We start from the raw sequence: 15,294 nt of genomic DNA on the forward strand, positions 1-15,294 counted from the left end.
TTGAGTTCTTTATAAGAATCCATGTGCCCAAATATATCACCATTTTTAAGACTTATTACATAAATTGTATGGCCCAAGAGCTAAGACGGTGCATCCTCTTTTCCAGGCCCAACATCATAATTCATTTCCAACTTAGCAAAAATCAGTCTGAAGGATAGGTATGTGGAAGAGTGACCATACTTTCCGCAGTCCTAGTGGAATCAAGTGTATTTGCCTAAATACATCGGTGAAGACAACAAAGATATTTTGGTAGTAACCCTCCTAACAAAAAATATATTATCTTAACCCTGGGATTGATTCATACACTATTTCTGAGCATATAAACTATTCTAACAGAAACATCAACATTCCAAATCATTAATTTCAATCATCCCATTACAAGACGAGATAACAGCAGGAAACACAAAATATACATTCGGTACAATGAAGGTCAGTTACACACACACACACACACACACACACACACACACACACACAGATTGAAGATCCATTGTTCAGGTGACACTTGAATTTCAAAATGAAATTCTTCGAACATCAGAGAAACAGAGCGTACCTTGATTATAAAAAGCCACATATCTTTGTGAGACGAGAATCCATGCAGCATGAGGATAGATGGTCTATGGCTGGATCTTCCTCGGTAAGAATAGCAAAACTGGTAATCACCACAATTTGCATATTTCACCTGCATGCCCAGGGTTCGACGCCAATACCTAGTAAGAAGGGGGGAGGGGGAGGCAAAAGAGAAAAATTGCAATGCAATTAGTTCAGTCCAAGATTAGTTTTCCTCTTTTCTGCTTTGCATTAATCAAACACTAATCAATCGCACACACATACACACACTGACATGCTTATATGTTGTTCAAGCAGCATGGTGATTATCTTGGAATTTAGAAGGGGAAAAAAATTAAAATAAGAAGTTGTTCATTGACATTTATCAAAAATGATTCCTTTAATGCTGAGAATTTTGTAAGAATATTAACTGTTCTAGAGATAATATAAACTTCATATATAACAAATAAAATATACAGTATATCCAGTGCAGCTGGATGTATATCCAATGAATGGTAAGAGCAGACACGGAGGGTGTAGCTAATGGGAACATGATCTGCCTGGGTGGCCACTTGATCTTCTGTATCTGGAACCTTCAATGCTTTCCTTTCCAGATTTCCCTGTCTATTGGTTGCTCTTCAGCCCTGAATTCTGGCTTAGTTAATTTCCTGGGTTCAGTCATGCCTTTGGCTCCTTAGTAGTATGCTAGCATGACCTTCTAGCTTTCCTTTAAGCTTTTGCTAAGTAATCAAATACTTAGAAAAAGATTGTATACATATGATTTATTCATTTTATCTAGGATGAGAATTGGGGACATATTAATAATATATATTCAATGACTGACTTTTGAAATATTCTAGTATTGCAAAAGTGTAATCTTCCTATTGCTAATTTAATTTTGCAAATGAATACTGTACCATGGATTCAAACTGTTGCAATACATGTTAGAATGTATTTTATATTACAACAACTACAGGTAATCCTCAACTTATAGTCACAATTGAGCCCAAAATTCACATTGCTAAGTGAGGAATTTGTTAAGTGAGTTTTGCCCCATTTTATGACTTTTCTTGCCACATTTGTTAAACAAATCACTGCAGTTGTTCAGTTAATGACCCAGTTGTTAAGTGAATCTGGCTTCCCCGTTGATTTTGCTTGTCAGAAAGATGCCAAAGGCATGACTCCGGGACATTGAAACTGACATAAATGTGAGTGAGTTGTCAAGCATCTGAATGTAAATCACATGACCACTGGGATGCTGCAACTGTCATAAGAGTGAAAAATCGTAAGTTATGTTTGCAGTGCCGTTGTAACTTCAAACATGTCACTAAACAAACTGTTGTAAGTCGAGGACTACCTGTGCAGAATCATTCAGCCAGTAGATGGCAGTGTTTAGTTTGCATCTATGGTTATAATCTATGATTCTGCTTTTCTGAGGAGAGCTTCCTGTGATAATTAAAACCGATCAGCAGCAAGGCTGTACACAGTACAATTTAGTTGATCTGTATATGCAGCCATTCTATGTAGCCATCCTCTGCTACTAATCTGTATGGCTATATAACAATCCTCTGCTACCATTTCTACATAATAAAACAGATTTTCTAACATAAAACTTGTTACGAATATAAGTCACCTAATAGATATTTGGGTTGGAAATATATAAACCAGGATAGATATTTTAAAACTGTATCTTTAAGAAAATGCAAAAATTGTAATTGGGTGTGGTTTCTCAAATGGCCATAAGATGGAGCCAGAAACCTGGGTTGTCTTGGTCTTAATCTCAGAAGAGAGTTTGAGTCTCTGTTTTCCTTCTGTTGGAGAGTATTGCTGTTCCTCCATTTTTCCTTCTAATTGACTGATATTCTTGGATTTGATGTAAGTCTGTTACTGAACTGTTTTTGACACTGGACTTTGTTACTGGATTATCCCTGGACTGAAAACTGACTAACTTACCTGTAAATGGCTTTGGACTGCTTATTTTTTAACTTTGCTTAAACCTTTCTGGAAATAAAAACCTACATTTATTGTACAGTGTATCTGTGTGCTGTGTTTGTATTATTCAAACACTACTCTCAAATACGTCTCCCTGTATGCGCTCATTCTCCTAATGGGGAATTACCTCAACACAACTGACACAAACCGCTCTGCTTCTCCAATGGATCGGTGCATGTTGTGCTTTTTTCAGTGGAGCTAGAGAACACGCGGCAGCGAAAATTACTGATCCCTGTCTTCACTCCACTTCTCCAATAGTCCGGCTCTGCCCTGTTCTATGCGCTGGCTGCTCAGACTTGCCAGGCTTGACACATAGAACAGGGCGTGCTTTTTGCGGTGCGGCTGCTGGACTCCAGCCACACCCAAAAAAGCATGCAGCAGCTGCAGACATCTCGCTACAAGGGGGAGCGAGAAGCCCCGGGACATCTGCCCACCCATCTGCTGGCTGGCCGGGCCAACCAGGCTGGAAGAGGTGCATCTACCGGGAGAAGGAAGAAAGCATGCTCCGGGAGGGCAGGCAGGCAGGCGGATGTCCCGGGGTTGCTGTACATGCACACTGCATGTGTAGCGGCTGCCCACACAGTGTGCATGTGCAGCAGCCACGGGACATCCGTCCAAGCTGCGCTGAGGCCACCACATGGTACGGAAAGCTAGGACAGCGATCAGAGCAAGTGAGTGACCGGGCAACTGGGTTGAGGGTGTGGCCAGCCAGGGGTCACCACCCAAATCACCGCTACTGGTTCGCCCAAACCGGTGAGAACCAGTTGAATGCCATCTCTGCTCTGGAGTCCAGGGAGGCTGTTTTTACTTTCCTGGAGGCTCAAGAAAAGCCTCCAGATCCTGGGAAGGGAAAAAATGCCCCCTCCCCACACACACACCATGGTGCAGGAGGATGACTAGGCCATGCTCTCCCAGCAACTGGGCAGAGAACCATTTGCTATAATTTTTGTGGCCCACCCCTGTACAGGACAGAAAATGTTTCTAGTCTGACTAAAAGGGGAATTTCAATGCCCTTGAATTTGTGGGGGGGGAAAGCTGAAGTATCAGCACTTTGCCACTGTGTGTATTTCCAGAGAATCATGGTGAAGACAAAGCAGTCGTTTTGATTAGGGGGTCTCCAACCTTGACAACGTTAAGACTTGTGGACTTCAATTCCCACAATTCCTCAGCCAGCTTTGGGAATTGAAGTCCACAAGTCTTAACGTTGTCAAAATTGGAGATCCCTGGTTTTTATTTTGACATAACTGTCAAGATCAAGCCTCAATCACAGCAGAGCAAAACAGAGAGCTGGAAACAATGCCAAATAGAACAAAACCCAACTGTAGCTGTTACAAGTACTGGTTGTTATTTACAATTCCTGAATACCCTTTCTTGCATCATACATTTGTACCCATGTCTATTTACCATTTAGATCAGGAGCCATATACAGCCTTGCAGCTCCAACTCCTGAACAAGCTGCTGGATCCAGGCAGTGCAATTAAGTAAGCACCAAAACATCTGTTTTACTAAAATTCTTTAAAACGTCCCAATGCTTCAAAAAATGAGGCACAGTCTTCCAGCCCCCTTCCTCCATCAATCCGGCCTACCCCCCTGGTTTAAAGATCTGGGCAACCAAAAAGAAAAAGAAAGAGCTCCCAGGCATAAAACAATAATTTTCTGCAGTAGATGGGGGACGGAGGCAGGAGGGAACAGAAAAAATCAAGATAATGTACTGCATTATCCTGGACTGAATGCAGATATGGTGTTCTAAAAATAGGGCCACTGAATTTGGAGAGGTATAGATTAATCATGCCCAACTTAAGTCTATTAATTTCAGCAAATCTATCTGGCTATTATTAAATCTGGATCCAACCTGGTACTGGAGGTTAGTAATGCATTCACGGTGAAGCTACCAATTTCCCAGATAGCCCTATTCCAGAGAATGTGTTAATTTTGAGCTGCTTGTTCTTTTCTGATGGAAGAACAGAAAAATTGTGCACCAACCAACAATGAAGAAAGAAAAAAAAAGACAAAAATCAGCTATTGATGATATACAATCCAGCAGGAATTTTTTGAAAGGGAAGATTCAACCAGGCACAGGAGAATCCCATAATGGTCACAGCAGCATTATGCTGATGGGTGTTATATATGTGAAAAGGAAAATTGATTCCTTTGTTTCTATTCCATGCCTCACAGTTAAGTTTGCCTTTTTTTTCTCCTTGTTCACAGGGACATCACTTTCCCTCTCACAGTCCTTCATCAATAATTCTCCTTTTGCTAAGATCATCAAAGATGATATTCTTATCCCACCTAACTTTTATGTTTAACCCAGTGATGAGATTCAAATTTTTTTACTACCAGTTCTGTGGGCGTGGCTTGGTGGGCGTGGCAGGGGAAGGATACTGTAAAATCTCCAGTCAGAGGTAGGATTTGCCGGTTCTCCGAACTACTCAAAATTTCCGCTACCGGTTCTCCAGAACTGGTCAGAACCTGCTAAATACCACCTCTGGTGTGATCACTTAAAGTAGCTTGTGGATGACTCCATTTGGTAAAGAATCTGTCCCCATTCAGAAAATAAGCTTCTGACATCTTTATTCACGGGGATCTAGTTTCCTAAATCAGGCAAAGTAACCTAGGTAAAAATCTACTGCCTAGCAACCAAGAATAAATACATGCCTTGCTACTTAGATACATGCTGTTAAGAGAATTCTGTATTATACTAACTGAGCATCAACAGTAGCAATAATTTTACAGGAGATTAAAATATTCTAGCACCCTGTTGTCTATTATGCATGCATCCAGGCCTAGTTGTAAAATAATTTTCCATCCCTGACCTCAGATAAGCCACAGCTATTCTGCTTGGCAAGGGTGCTTCATTCAATCCTGAACAACTTGAGGTAAAAGGATTTTAGGATCAGATGATAGAGGAGACCTCTGCCTGAAATCCTTGAATATTACTGGCTTATCACAATATTATGGACCATTAAATGGTCACTACATCCAATCTCATATAAGGAACCTTCCTGCAATGGTATTTTACACAGAGATCAACTCAAGAATATTATGTTATCAAGAATATTATTATCAAGAATATTATGTTTCCAATGGGTTTAATATTTAATATTTACACTAGGTTCTTACTTCTTCTCACCATATGTGCTGTCCAGACAGTTTAGAGTTAATAGGATTTGGGATAGTTACTTAGGAATTGTGAGCTGTCCCCTTAAGGGAATGCATCATGGTAAATGTAGTTAAAGGTATCCTGGGAAATGTAGTCCATGTCACGTGACCACATCTGTAATCCTGATTGGTCACTATATTGACCCTTGTTGGGTTGGGGGAGGCTCCCTCACTCTTGCCTGAAACCACCATTTCATACCATGCTTCAATCATCAGGGGGTTGAGACCTTTTTATATTTCTACACTACAAGACGGATATGCAAAGGATTGGACATTAAGAAAAACTTCGTCACAAATGTGAGTTATGAGGATACCTGATGTACCAATAAAAAAGACTTTGTTTTGGATATTTTATGGAGCTACTCTGTCTGCTTTATACCATCCAGAGAATAAAATGCAGAACACCATAGGAACATCAAGCTACATTGGGCACCATTCAGCACCTCAATTTTTTTTAGAATTTGCAGTGCTAAGAAAGCAAGTATAAAACAAGGTGGAAAGCAAGAACCCCTTTTGAAAGAAATGTCGCTTTCTTCATTCCAATTAAGCAAATACCAACAGCTACATATTTGTTCTATAAAAGCAACAGAAAGTGATGCCAAGCAAAGTGAAAAGCTTACCAGTAATATATTCTGATCAGTACTGAAGGCCACAGGAAGAAGGAGACCACAAATGCCAAAATAGGAATGGCCAAAGTGCCTCCCGCTATTACAAACATGTTTAACACATCGACATCCATCTTGCCTTCTTCACACTTCTGCTTTCTTCACCTGCATGGATAAAAGAAGTAGAAATATAAGTCTCAAAGTAGCCAAGCATCAAAAAGCTGAAGGCAAAGCTGTAGAACAAAATGAAATTCAACGTAGAGAAAAGTAAAGTCTTACACTTAGGCAAGAAAAATCAAAAGTACACATATAGACTGGGTGAAACCAGGCTCAATAGCAGTAACTGTGAGAAGGATCTTGGGAGTCTTACTGGACAACCAATTAAATATTTAGCCAGCAGTATGTGGTGGCAGCCAAAAAAGGCAATGCAATCCTAAACCCCAGAGTGATTCAATCAAGATCATATGAAGTACTAATTATGCTCTATAAGAGTGGTCGCCAACCAGTGGGCCGGGGACCACTGGTGGTCCATGAGAAAATTTCGGTGGTCCACAGGGAAATGTCCCCCCCACAAAGCAATTAATCCAGGCTGCGTGTGAACGCAAGGCTGTGCCACCCACATGGCCTGCGGGAACACAAGGCTTGCATAGCTTGCATTGCAAACAACACAACATAGAGAGGGGAGCGGGGAAAGGGAGGAGGAGGGGAACTTGTCCCTCTCGCCCCACACACCTGGCCTGGGCTGCTTCTTTCTGCTTCTTCTGCTTTTGGCTGCATACAAGGAAAGCAGCAAAAGTCTTTCTTTCTCTCCCACAAACTCCGTCAGAAATGAGTCTTTGGTACTGCAAGGCATTCTGCTCCAAGAGGCTGCACCAGTGCAACAAGTCTCATAAAGACTCATTTCTGGTAGAGTTTGGGGGAGAGAAAGAAAGACTTCTGCTGCTTCTGCTGCTTTCCTTGCATGAAGCCAATAGGGGACTGGAGGCTAAAACATATGAAGGTTACAGAAACTGGGCTTGGCTAGTCTAGTGAAGAGAAGGACGGGGAGACTTGATAGCAGTCTTTCAATATTTGAGGGGCTGCCACAGAGAGGAAGGGGTCAAGCTATTTGTCATGCCCCTGTCGGAATCTGATTCCGAGGGGGAGGCCGAGCAGCTGACAGGGAGTGGGAGTATAGCTCCGTTGGCTATGGAAGAAACTGGGGAAGGGCACAGTCCAGCTGGGCAGAGCAGGGGAGAGGTAGAACAAGGCAAAGGGAATTCAGAGGACGATCCAGGCCCACCCCCTCTTCATCCTAAGGAACACAGGGAGGAACGGAGAATGGAGCAACGTGAGTTCCGTGGCTTACAGGGGAGGAAAGGGCCCTGATTCCCTTCATTAGCTGCATCTGGGAACACAGTGTTTAAAAAGAGAGTTTGTGCACACCAACTTTTTGGAAACAAATTGTGTATTATCTTGTTTTGTCGAGGCTTATCTGGGTTCCTGGCATCTTCCCAATTGTGTGTGTTTTGTTGGCCTTTGAAGTCTGTAATTCCTTATCCTGCCCTGTCCAGTTAATTGCTACAGCATGGTTTGTGTGGATTTTTATGTACAGTTTATATGTACTTTGTTTTTGGACTGAATTTCCTCCACTTAAAGACTGTTCTTAGGAGAGTTTTTTCTCCAGCTGAAGGTAACTGGAAATTGCGGGCAAACTTGGAGGTATTAAAGGGCCTTTCTTACTTATATGACTGTGTTGCCTTTGTGCCCCGTCCCGGTCATCACACTATTTTCTAAGACACCCGAAGACCAGACAAGAAATAATGGATGGAAACTAATCAAGGAGAGCTTCAACCTAGAAATAAGAAGAAATTTTCTGACAGTGGGAACAATGAACAAATGGAACAGGTTGCTTTTGGAAATTGTGGGAGCTTCATCACTGGAGGCTTTCAAGAAGAGATTTGGACTGCCATTTGTCAGAAATGATGTAGGGTCTCCTGCTTGGGTGGGGAGGTTAGACTATATGACCTACAAGGTCCCTTCCAACTCTGTTCATCTAATCTAAAAATAGATATTCTATAGGACCGTGATGGCGAAACCTATGGCACGTGTGCCAGAGGTGGCATGCAGAGCCATTTGTGCGGGCATGTGAGCCCCAGCCACATGCACTGTACATGCGCGTGCCCCCCAGCTGATTTTCAGCCCATTTGATGCTGTTTTCACCCTCCTGGAAGCTCAAGGGAAGCCTCTGTGGCCTCAGGAGGCCAAAAAGCGGGCCTTCTGGAAATACCAGAAGTGCTGAAATGGGCCTGTTTTTAGTCTCCAGAGGCTTCCCTTGAGCCTCCAGGAGGGCAAAAACAGCCTCCACCAGGCTCCAGAGGCCCTCTGGAGGCTGAAAATGGGCACTTCCGGTATTTCCGGAAGGCCCGTTTTTCAGCTTTCCTTGAACCTCCGGGAGGGCGAAAACACCTCAAATGAGCTGAAAATCAGCTGGGAGGCATGCACATGTGCAGTGCATGTAAGGGGGGGGTTGTCATGCGTACATGCAGGGGGGGTGGGGCGCATTGCATTGTGGGTGTCAGCATGCACACACGCACACTATCACACGCATGTGCATTTTCAGCACATCACAACAAAAAGGTTCACCATCACTGGTATAGGATCTCAGGCAACACTTCTGAGTTAATCTATCTGTTCTCTTTTTCAAATGTTCCAGGATAATAGCAGGGATGGGATGCTACCTGGTCGGACTTGTTCTATAGAACTGGTTATTATGATTCTGCGCAGTTTGGGTAACCTGCAAATCACACCACTGGCTGGCCCCGCCCCTCCCCTCCTCACCCACTCACTCTTTACCTGGCATGCGCGCCATCCAACTTGCCTGTGTTGTGCCTTCGCCTAATTTTTAATAAGTTGCTATTTTTCCATTTTTTTTTATCCTGACCATCAGCTGTTCCGACTATCAGCTGTGCCAGAAGATTTAGATATATAGAAAGCAGGAAATCGTTGGTTTTCTTGCTTTCTACCTGATCTAAAAGTAGAGCTGAACCTTCCTTAGGACTGAAGCTTCTATTTTTCAGTGCAGACTCAGGTAACAGATTGCAGAAAGATAGATCGCTGAGTGAATCTGTCATTCTGTGATCAACTCAATCTGCCTGCCTGCTTTGCCTGATTTGGGGTAAAAGTTGCTCTTTTTTATAAAAAAAATTAATATTTACATACATGGTGTGTTGTGAGTTAATTTTGTGAGTTTGCTTGCAAGCAAATTTTATGTGTCAGACTCAGGCAGCAGATTGCAGAAAGAGAGATCTCTGAGTGAATCTGTGATTCTGCAAGCAACTCAATCTGCCTGCCTGCTTTGCTTGATTTTGGGTAAAAGTTGCTCTTTTTTAATAAAAAAATTCAATATTTACATAAATATTTACAATATTTACATACAAGCCACACCCGGCCAGTCACATGATCATCAAGCCACACCCAACCAGTCATGTTAACACCAAGCCACGCCCACAAATTAGGCCACACTCACAGAACTGGTTGTTAAGAAATTTGAATCCCACCCCTGGATAGCAGTATTTTCCTTCAGTTAAATTTCAGGATCAAAGATAAAGATGACCAAATAAAGGGGGGACATCTGCAGGGGCATTTCTATAGGAGAGATACTATGACCAATGGGCACCCAATCACAAAATCAACCTGGACAGAGGATAATCTGACTATTGAAATCCAAAAATCACATTTCTCACTCCACTTTGGAGGCAGGATTCAGCAGAACCCAATGCCCAGCTAATGAAGAGACTAGGAGACTACACTAAAAAAAATAGTTCTCTAAACCACCAAATAAAACATTAAATTATTCAAGAATTAGGCTTACTTACATTTGTTCAATTACTAATTTAAGCACATACAACAGTTGGCAAAATTATATTTCTTGTTTACATTTACACAATGAATTTCAATGCACAGCAAACTCCAAAAACTATTAATGCAATATTGATCACAGATCATTTGCAAAACACACTAATTAACTCTTTCCGACCACCATCTCTGAGTTATTAAATATGCTAATATGTCCCTAATGTAAGATCTCATAATATACATCCATGAAGGTATACAGTATTTAAATAAAGGCCAAGTGCAACTTGATAATTAAACCCAGTTATCACATATAAATGGGTGCTCAATTAAAAGTGAATTGACAAACAGGTACTGTACACCGGAATCACTGATGTCACAAAAGAATGAACAGAAACAATGGGTTGGGTTTCTCTTGGAAAAGGAGACGGAAATGGCCAGATCCTTGGTTCTGGGAGAGCCTCTACTTGGCTTCAAGGACAGATGCTTCTCTAGAGAAGTATTTGAAAGTTAACAGAGAAACAGAAGAGGAAAGATTATTGAAGAGACAGGGTCTCCAACCTTGGGCCCTTGAAGCCTGGTGGACTTCGACTCCCAGAATTCCCCAGCCAGCTTTAGGGCCCAAGGTTGGAGACCCCTGATATATATAACTTGATTCATTCAACTGCAAGAAATTGTTTTCTAAATTAATGTAAACCTTTCGGGAGTGTTTCCCTAGAAAGACACTTCCAAAAGGCTGGGGACTATCTTGGCTTCTATGATTATCTTCTAAAGGCCATAGATTTAGAAGGTCTCCCAAAATCATTATAGCAATAGCACTCAGACTTATATATATCGCTTCACAGTGCTTTGCAGCCCTCTCTAAGCAGTTTATAGAGTCAGCCTAATGCCCCCAACAATCTGGGTCCTCATTTTACCCACCTCAGAAGGATGGAAGGCTGAGTCAACCTTGAGACTGGTGGGATTTGAACTGCCAAATTGGAGGCAGCTGGCTGCAGAAGTAGCTTGCAGTAGTGCACTCTAACCACTGCGCCACAGAGGCTCATTGTATTGTTTCCATAGCAAAAAAATGAAGGGACAATTGCGGGGGCCGGGCGGGTGTATTTTCAGGGATGAAGAGTGTAAAATGGGAATTAGGGAGGTGAAACCTTTACTACATCTTGGATGTAGTACTATCCTAGAGGATAGTTTATCATATTCAGGTTTTCAGCATGGATTCAAATGAGGTTTAATTCATTCTTTCTTTCCCTAGAAAGTAGAGAATAAAAGAGTTGAAAAGGACCTTATGAGGTCTTCTAGTCCAACCCCTGCTCAAGCAGGAGACTCTGTGTCATTTCAGATAAATGGTAGTCCAATCTTTTCTTAAAAACCTCCAACGATGGAACACCCTCAACTTCTGAAGGCAATTTAGCATTTCTTTATGTATCATATGAACAAAGTGCGGATCTTTAAGAATGCGCATCTTAAGCCCCTTAAGAAGACATCTAAGCAGTTCACACTTTTTGAGTGTCCTTTCGCCGTATTAAAACTATTTTACTTTTTAAATTGAAGTATCATATATTACTTACATATTCAATATTGTATGTATACACACAATACAATCTTCCAATTTATGGCAATCTACAATATTTAAGCAAGGAGAGCATGGTGTGTATCTAATCACTGTAAATAGTCAACAGGTTAAAAATTAAAAGTAACACAAATACCCCTTGGTATTTTGGAACACCTCTTCCGTGTTTTGGAAAGCAACAAACATTTTTTTAAAGGCAAAGAACAACAGAGAAAGCCTTGAAACCAGATTGCAATCTGAATGGGAGACTAAAAGTAGAGTGGATTGAACAGATTATACTTTGAGAAATTAATGAGTTTTTTCTGGAAGCCTCGTTAAGTCAGATTTGCTACACATTTATAAGCTTATTTTTATGTTTAAGTCCATATTCAGGGGTGGGATGCTACCGGTTCAGCCCGGTTCTATAGAACCAGCAGCTGAGAAGAGCAGCTGACACCGAACCAGTTCGGTGTTTGGCCCACCCGCCTGCCCAGGCTCTAGGCTGTCCTTTATTCCCTGCTTTTCCCTCTTTAGCTGCTTTGCACGACACAGCTGAGGTTGAAAAAGCAGGAAACAAGAGGATTTTCAAACGCTGCACACCGGAGCGCAGCACTTGTCAGCTGTCCAGGCAGCACAGCTGATGATTTCTTGCAAACGCTGCACACACGATTATCTCCAGTTCAGAGAACCATCAAATCGCTCCACTGGCTGGCCCGGCCTCTCCCCGCCCACTCACTCCTTACCTGGCATGCGAGCCATCCAACTTGCCTGGTTTGGTAAATTGCTATTTTTCCTTTTTTTTCCCCAACCATCAGCTGTTCTGCTCTGCCAGGAGATTTAGATTAGCTAGAAAGCAGGAAATCCTTGGATTTCTTGCTTTCTAGCTAATCTAAAAGCAGAGCTGAACCTTCTTTAGGATTGAAGCTTTTCAGTGCAGACTCAGGTTGCCAATTGCAAATAGATAGATCTCTAATTTAATCTGTGATTCTGTGAGCAACTCAATCTGCCTGCCTGCTTTGGAATAAACGTTTTTTTAATTAAAAAAAATCAATATTTACATCAATGTTTATAATATTTACATACAAGCCACGCCCACCCAGTCACATGACCACCAAGCTACACCCACAAATTAGGCCACACCCACAGAACCAGTTGTTAAGAAATTTGAATCCCACCCCTGTCCATATTTGTAAATTATGGAGGAGCTGTAAATCTCCAATATAGTCTCTCTGGTAAAGAGATTTCAACTGAAAGGGAATTAAAAAGTATCACAAAGAGAGAAGACATAATGAATCTCGTTGAAAGGAAACATGACTTCAAATGCATTTAGGACCCTAAGTGCATTTAGAAAAACACTAAAAATGTAATTGCAGAAAGGACAACTAACTCACAATAAACCTTTGTTGCCACTTTGATGTTTTTCTTTTAATAAAACTTTCCCTCACTCCTTGTAGGCTGAGAACAGGCATCATTTCCTGATTGCAGCCAACACAACACACTGCATTAGCAATTTCTTGCTCAGCGCTCAGAGTGTGTTACATATGCACACCCAGCTGTATGTGTTCAGCAACCTGAAGTTTAATTAGGTCAGTCCTGAAAATCCAGAGTGAACAGGCTAACTGTGGTTTAGATTAAGATTTTTCGATTTTGCGTGTAATTACATTTGGTGCTCAGGTATGAACAGATAAACCAGGACAAGAGTTACTGTATCAGGAAGTTTTAACCTGGAGTACACTGACCTTGGAGATCCACGGATAGATTTCAGGGGATGGTGAAATAAATTGGGCGGGGGGAGGGAGAGATGTTATTTTCACTAATTGAAATTTGTGTTTAATGATGAACACTTATGACCTTTAGACTCCAAAACTGTTTTAATAAATAAATCTAACTTTTGCAGTATCGCCATCTTCACTTGATCCAACTTTGGACACTTAGTAACTGACTCATATTTATAAAGGTTGCAGTGTCTCGGGATGATATCATCTCTTTTTGCAACCTTCCGACAAGCAAAGCCAATGAGGAGGCCAGATTCACTTAACAACCATGTTGCTAACTTAACAGCTGCTGTGATTCACTTAAAAACTGTGGCAAGAAACATAAAATGGGGCAAAATTCACTTAACAACTGTCTCACTTAGCAACAGTAATTTTGGGCTTGATTGTGGTCATAAATCAAGGACTACCTGCAGTGAAACATGCTTTTCATTGTTAAAAATTGTGATTTCTTCTGCCTCTATACTGCCTCATCCACTCTCCTGACTGTTTTGTCTTTCATATCAATAATATTAAGTCCAGGGAGTTATATGGCAGGTACTATCTGTTTGAATTCTAAAATCCCAGAGCACTTTGGCTTCTTCATTTTCTATTACTTTGTCTATTTTATGCTATTATTGTGATGGTCACACAGTCCTTTTCCTTTCTTAAGGAAATTAATGCCTTTATTTTTCTCCAGTTCTTTCTCTTCTATTCTCCTATCTGCAGGTACTTGCCATGTCCATTATCCAGAATTTTTTGCATGTCTTTTTTATCAATAATTGTTAAGCCTGGGGTGTTATGTGACAGGTGGTATTAATGGTACACCATTAACCATTGAGACCACTATAACTATTTTATGCCATAATCTTTCAATTTCGATTTTCAGATCTTCATACTCTGTGATCTCCAATTCTTTGTCTACTCTTCTATTGTCTCCTGTATTGCCACATCTATTATCCACACTTTCTTCTTTACAACCACTGTTAAATCTGATGCATTAATGAGCCAAGATTTTGTCAATTTGTAGTCATGTCAGACAGGTTTTCATGGAAAATTCAGTCTAAGAATATCCAACAATCATTTAACAGTATCGCTATTGCAGTATCACTATCTTCACTTGATCACACTTTGGGCACTTGGCAACTGACTCATATTTATGAGGTTCACAGTGTCCCAGGATCATATCATCACTTTTTGCCACCTTCTGACAAGCAAAATCAGAAGAAAAAGAATCCTATACTGGATCAAATATTGCCAAAGTCAACAAGGACTGTGCCAGGTGTTAAGAGTTCCTGAGCATCTGTCAACCACTCGGCATCTGGGCAACAGGTCTTGGCAACAAGAACCTCTACCCCTGTAGGATTATTGGAAGAACAACAATCACAGCAAGACAAAAGTATACTGTGTTTTAAAATCACACCATTATGGCCAATTATGAATCAAAACTACCAAAGCAGGGATACTTAAAATGAATGTTTGAGTGTTGGAAAAGAATTTATCCAGACTCAAGTACCACTGATTATTAGCAAATCAAAGAAAATTCATTCCAGAAATAAAATATTCAGGCATACAGAAGTAGAAGAAATTCACTAGAAAAATTGAAGAACCTTTGGAAATCATAAAGCAAAAAATAATAATAGTGGGGAAAATTAAATACTATGAAGCACAAATCATCCAATTTAAGCAAAACCAGCTATTTCAATAAGACAATTCCTAGATTTTCTTAGTTAGATCATAGAACTATCTCTTAGGCCTCACAATCCCTGGTTACTCTCAAATAAGGGTAGACCTTGTATCTCAAAAACAAATTCATCATGTTTTCTAATATTCTGCTGGATTAAATCAAAAACCT

The 15,294-nt window shown here is 41.0% G+C and overlaps 1 protein-coding gene across 3 annotated transcripts in view; it reads right to left on the reverse strand.

The window, feature by feature from the left end:
- Positions 1-15,294, reverse strand: part of ABHD6 (abhydrolase domain containing 6, acylglycerol lipase) — a 40,632-nt gene that overhangs the window by 21,304 nt on the left and 4,034 nt on the right. For all 3 annotated transcript variants that reach the window (XM_026723513.2, XM_087923801.1, XM_087923802.1), the window contains exons 2-3: positions 6,321-6,470; positions 554-710 (exon numbers count right to left, since the gene is read on the reverse strand). In XM_026723513.2, coding sequence (XP_026579298.1) covers positions 554-710; positions 6,321-6,439 — 276 coding nt within the window. In that variant the 5' untranslated portion in view covers positions 6,440-6,470. The remainder of the gene's footprint in view (positions 1-553; positions 711-6,320; positions 6,471-15,294) is intronic.

The sequence above is a fragment of the Pseudonaja textilis genome, chromosome 2, assembly GCF_049901715.1.
Source record: "Pseudonaja textilis isolate UNSWEBS1 chromosome 2, rPseTex1.2, whole genome shotgun sequence".
In the NCBI taxonomy this organism is placed as follows: domain Eukaryota; kingdom Metazoa; phylum Chordata; class Lepidosauria; order Squamata; family Elapidae; genus Pseudonaja; species Pseudonaja textilis.